The sequence below is a fragment of the Palaemon carinicauda genome, chromosome 22, assembly GCF_036898095.1.
Source record: "Palaemon carinicauda isolate YSFRI2023 chromosome 22, ASM3689809v2, whole genome shotgun sequence".
In the NCBI taxonomy this organism is placed as follows: domain Eukaryota; kingdom Metazoa; phylum Arthropoda; class Malacostraca; order Decapoda; family Palaemonidae; genus Palaemon; species Palaemon carinicauda.
Window position 1 is genome coordinate 56,519,198 of NC_090746.1, and position 6,205 is coordinate 56,525,402.

At 40.5% G+C, this 6,205-nt stretch overlaps 1 protein-coding gene across 2 annotated transcripts in view; it reads right to left on the reverse strand.

Moving 5' to 3' along the window:
* Positions 1 to 5,989, reverse strand: part of LOC137616461 (protein FAM136A) — a 97,807-nt gene extending 91,818 nt beyond the window's left edge. Inside the window, exon 1 of one of the 2 annotated variants that reach the window (XM_068346255.1) lies at positions 5,679 to 5,989. In XM_068346255.1, coding sequence (XP_068202356.1) covers positions 5,679 to 5,765 — 87 coding nt within the window. In that variant the 5' untranslated portion in view covers positions 5,766 to 5,989. The remainder of the gene's footprint in view (positions 1 to 5,678) is intronic. The other variant, XM_068346256.1, reaches the window with a different exon arrangement.
* Between the last annotated feature and the right edge of the window lie 216 nt (positions 5,990 to 6,205).

Consider the following 6,205-nt stretch of genomic DNA (forward strand, 5'->3'; position numbering starts at 1 on the left):
TCCAAGAATATCCAATAGCAAAATCAAACAAGCGGGAGTCAACAACCAAAGTTTTGTACATCACCAAAGTAAATCAGTAAATATAAGCAAACTGACGAGCAGAATGTCCACGTGGCGCCGCTAGCGACGGCAGGGAATATATGAGGGTTCCTGGAATGGTTCCTAGGTACCTCGCTAGAGCACAGGGGTGGTACACCTGGCTATCCAATCGGCGATTGTCGCAAGTTTTGAATTTTCTGCCGTGACGTCAGGGACGTAAGCTATATATATAACTACCGGGTAAGTTTTATGTTTAAAAATGGAAATTATTGAACAAATGTCATTTTTTCCCGCAAAAATATAAACCCTTTACTATTTATAGGGGTGACTCACTCTTAGGAGGGAGAAAGTCCTCACCAAATGGCCTTGGTTTGACCAGGGGTTCACTCTTCCTCGATGTATGGACGAGTGTAGTACGAACCCTGCCCTTGCTAAAATAAAGTGCTGCAGCTAGTGTATGCCCTATTAGCAGCCTGCAAAAGCATGTGTGTTTGTGCGACTAGAAATGTGACTTGTCTTTAACATAGGAACTCAATATCACATGAAGAGTTAGAAATCAAATTTAGTAGATTTGAGAACAAAGGCCTCAGAAGGATATTGGGAGTTAAATGACAGGACAGTATTAGAAATGCCATATGTGGATGAGATCATGATGAGGGGTAGATGGAGATGGTTTGGGCATGCTCTTCGCACTCCCCCAAGAGAGATAAGTTCACCAAACATTCAGCTGGGCTCCAGAAGGCACTAGAAGAATTGGAAGACCCAGGCTTACATGGCTGAGGACTATGAAGCGCAACGTAGGAGAGGAAGAATGGAGAAGTATTGAATTAAAAGCTCAAGATAGAGAAGACTGGCAAAATCTAACCGAGGCCCTTTGCGTCTATAGGCGTAGGAGATGATGATGATGATATGTAAATAATTTTCTTATGGGGAACACACCATTGAAGCTACTTGATCCCCCATGATGATGATATGTAAATAATTTTCTTATGGGGAACACACCATTGAAGCTACTTGATCCCCCAGGTGTGCCATCCACTACTCTCTGCATGCATCCTAAAACAGAAGCATTTCTGGAGGTGGCGATTATCATTAAAATGGAGGAGATTAACCAGCCCCTCAAGTCACACTTGACTTACAGAGTTCGCTATAGACGTGTGAAGTTGAGAGGAAATCTATTGGTAAAGTTTTCTTTCATTTAGCTGTAAGGAAAGATCATCCTGATCCTCATGTTCCACTGGAATAAGATGGTATGGGAGAATGCTTGCTGCCAACAAGTGACACTTCAGAGACCACTGAAGCAATTGCTGGTGGGGAAGCCCTCGGGAATAAGTTTCAGAAATAAGATGTTCCAGATTACAGTACACTGCTACAGCTGAGCCAGAAGTTCTCACCTGCTCAAGAATGGTTGTGCTACCTTGCTCAAGGATGGTTGTGCTACCTCTCTTAGGCTCGAAACTAAACTTCTCCATCATAAGGCTTAACACTACACAGTAGTCTAGTTTTATTCTAGCTGTGACCAGATGGTGGAATTATCTTGATTATACAGTTGAATTGGTGGAACTTCAAATGTTCAAAATCGCAGTAAATGTTTTTACGGAACAAGTTGACATGGTTCTCTCTTCATTGTTTATATGGCATTCTATTTTAATGTAGCCCATAGCACTCACAAATGAGTTCTTGCAGGAACCCTCCAACTATGGATTGTCCATCTCCGTCAGTACAAGGCAAACGCCCAGTACATTACAGGCAGACAAATCCTGAGTGTCATCATACTAAGCATGGGTAGAAGGTGCAGCATGCTACTCTGGTCTCTGGAGATACATTCCCCTCCATTAAAACAATTACTATGAACCAATGGGCTTGCAATCAGAGGCTGATGACAAACCATACAGCTGACAACAGCAGGGGAAGAATTCAGCCACTGATTACTGCAGATAGGAGTAACCCATACTCTTCCCTCTGCTGATTGGGGTGGAAAGGCAGCACTGGTTTCGTGCTAATAAGCAAGGGGTACCAGTCCTTCCACTGCCTGCCCATGGCAGTTAGCTGCCCACAAAAAAATAACCTCAAGCAGTGCCAACTTCTCAACACGGGTTACCGAAGTACTGCAATCAGAGAAAGGAGCACCATCAATGTAGGATAGTGAGGGCGCCCAAGCTTCTTTCAACACATCGACAGCAAATTGTCGTGCACCTCTCATCCCCCTGGCTACCAGGGTACCTGGGTGAAACCCGGAACACAGCCCACCACAACACACGGGTCATGGGTTCAACCCTCAAGGGACAAAGCGCGTGACCATGGCTGCGGACTGGGAACCACTCGAGTGTCATCCACCCCGCCCTGAAAGAGAGGTGGTAAAAGTAATATGGCTACGGCTGGCCTTCCTGGACCTTCTCCTCTTCTATTACAAAGCGTCAGAATCAGAATCGGAAATTACAGGAGGCGGGCAAGGAAGAGAGGTTGGAAAAGGAACATGAACATTTCTTCCTCTTACCACCCCTTACCTCAGGATCAGCAAAGAAAGGCATCCATCCAGGTCTGAGCAACCACAGATTTTGGCTTAAAACATATACACAGGTACAGAGCAGGAATAAGACATGGGCCCTGTTCAAGGGCACAGAGCAGGAAGGAACCATGGGCCCAAGTCACAGGGCAATGGAGACAGCAACTGAGAAGACACACTTAAGGAGTACTCCATGCAGGGATCACAACTGATATCATTAACCTAGAATCACAGCTGAAACACTGGGATCATCGAGGTGAGATAGTCTCAACTATCCACTCATTCAAAAGATATTCAGGACCTATCTGCAAGACCTATAGAGAACTTGTCCTTCTTGGGTCACTTGTCATTGGTGGCCTGCTAGATAGAGCTTCAAGCACGTGGAGTACGACAATCACCTAACACTCCACAAAATCTGAAAAACTCCCAGCTATAATCACATTTCTCCCTGGTCCTGAAGCATACTTCCTAGATCTAAGCCAAGGAGCAGAAGTCTAATATAAACTTGCAACCTAGCCTTATTTCCTTATTATACAAAGAGCCAATATCACCATTCAAACTATATGAATAAGAGAGCAAAACTACGACTAAATTACTGTGGCCAAGGACATAAGTGAGGTCTCCGACAGGTGGATGGGTGCCCTGGGGTACTTGCACAAATGCAACACCTGTTGTCAAATACTACTTTATTGAATTCAACAGCCTATTTTAAAGGTAAAACGGTTTGTATACACGTCGTAGGTATGAACAAATTATGATTTTATTCACTTAATGATTAATGCCATTGAAAATTTGTAAGCCAAATGTTTTCTAAGTCAAAGGATAAGGATATTTGAAGTAGGTTTTGTTAATGCATCCAATATAAAGTAAGTTTTATAAAGAACAATGACGTGAGCTGAAAACCTAGACCTGAACTGTACTCAGGTAGACAATACATGGGAGTGGAGGACTGTATGTACTCTACATATTAATTTCCCATTAAACTCCAAACAGGCAAAAGCTAAAACAAGAATACTTAATGTGAGTTCCCCACCGCATTAAAGAAACATCTTGAGTCGCAGTTTAACAGATTCAGAACTAAAGTTCCACAATACATATTAATGAACCTATGTACGGAGATGTGTAGTAAGACAGCTTTTGGAAAGAGAATAGCTTAACCTGTGAACTTTTCAGTTACTATGATCCTCAATAAGTATGGACATGACATCCCAAAGAGGCGGGACATGAACTTCTATGTTGGGTTAGGGGGAACAAAAGATATGGATATCTACTAGTAACAGCCCCCAGGAAAATATCTACCTTTAGAATGGCCTGATTAATAAGTTACAGTATGCAGTCAATAGAATATACTGTATGCCATTTCAATAAAGTTACAAATAGGGGGCTGTCATTAGTAAATGACGAATTTTCCCTTAAGACGCTGTGTTCTTACTCATTAGTGAGGGAAAAATTTTTACTGTATTACAGATTCTCATTTCGAACAGAAAATATATGTTTTCCTGTAGTAAATAACGTGATTTGACTGAATTTGACCTGAGTAAACATGAATGAACTAGAATGGGAAACTTGTCCAGAGCAAGTATTTATGTGAAATCGGGGCGTGACAAGGTAATAACAAAATGTATACAAGTAATATAGCGAGTAAAATGGAATGTATGATAAATAATATTTACTGGGAATATAAAATGGGGTGATTTTATAAGGTATCAGATAATAAAAGGAGTAATACTGGGGTCAAACGTAATTTGTATACGAGGTTATTACATAAAAGGAATGGTATAGTTGTACTGGATCAAGTCATATACTTGAATAAAGCGGGTGAAGTCGAATAGTTAAATTTGGTGGGTAGAGAAGAAGAAATCCTATTGGTGGAGGTGGAGTCTATGCGCAGGGATAGGAGATTATGCGCAGAAGGTCGAAACCTGCTATGTACAAACGAACGAACGAGAACGACTACAAGCAAACCGTAGAATGACAAAAAATAAATGAAAAACACTGCTAAAGTTAGCATATTACACTGACATTGCTACTGTTAGATTGCAGGGCTCAATATTACCGTATTTTTTCATCGGTTTATCCAAGAAGGTAATGTATAGAGAAAAAAATGGCTTGTTTTACCATTACATACCATTTCCCCAGTATGTTTTCCCCACCCAAAACCCCAAGTTCCCACTGGGGGTCCCCCATTATCGTTGGATATAAGTAAATATTTCTGAAATTATTCATTTGCAATGGGAACGAGTGTCATTTTCGAAGAGCGGAATTTTTACATTGCCCTGTAATACGGTAAAATAATACCCTTTATTCATGAAACATCTCTGAAAGGTATCCAGGTCTACTTTTGTAGCCACAACTATTATAAACCTAATTGCTGAAAGTTGTTCTACAGACAACTCAATAGTAAATACTTAAACAGAAATGCAATTTCTTCATAAACTTACTAACCAATCTTGCAAATTAACAAAAATGCAACTTCTCTCAAAAAGGAACTACAGTATCAGTAGGCCTAGGATTTCATCTAACAGTAGGAAACATACTATGAAACTACCGGCAGGTTACTTGCGTACAGGTTATGGTGAGAGTAATCCAAACCAAGACTAAATCACATAAATGACCTACGAGGCTATCAACCCCAATTACAAACAGCCTGGCCTTTACATTTAGTCCTATACAATGTCTAGCATGATACCAACAAAGTTTAGGAAGTCGTGTAAGGTTGCACTCACGGCGATGGAATCTGAAATATATATATCTCGGTGTAGCTTGTAATATGATATCTAGGTTAACATGAGATCAACCACTTATAACACACACACAATAGGGTTCCACAATTTTGTCTACAAGAGGAAGCAAGTACTTGGTTTACTTGCGTTACCGGCAAACCTTAGTTGGCCTAGGTTAAGCTAGAACCCTCATGTATATGTGACCTCGGCTTACATAAGCCTTTTGATATAATAGACATGTTCTGAAATTATTCAGTATCATTTACAATGAAAAATGTTAAAACTTATAATAGGGTTTATGGATAATAACAGATCAACCCCGACATAAATTCGAGCATTGGCAAGGTCAACCCTGTTAACAGAACAAGGTCGATTTAACAACAACCCATCCATTTGCCTGATATTCTAACCTGCATTCCCCGTAGATAAGTCTTGTCTAAATCATCAACAAGACCTGTCATCGCCTCCTGAATGCGGTGTTGAGCTTTATCTACCATCTTTAATCTTTATAGGCTTCACCGGCGCGGAGACGGTCTATTCAAGATCTTTGCTAATGTAGCTGTGTGCAGTGCAACGTTACTTACACGCCACTCGGTCTACAACAAATCGCTAGTATTCGCTAGTCACTTCGTACCCAGTACCGCGGCGCTAACACATGAATTTCGAATGTGGTTTGGTAATTTTATCATGGCACATTTAATCATTTTAATTATCAAAAACTTCATTTTATTCTATCAAATGATCTTTAAAACTAAATTGATTCATAAAAATATTCCCTCATAGAGAAAACTCATCTTCTAAACCAAAATCAGTGAGACACATCGCCGACACATATCAAGCAAGGGGGACTAGCAATTAGCAAAAGTAGCCAGTTCTAAAAACAATTCGCTAGAAAACAAATTACTATAATAAAAACATGTGTAGCCTGATTTACTAA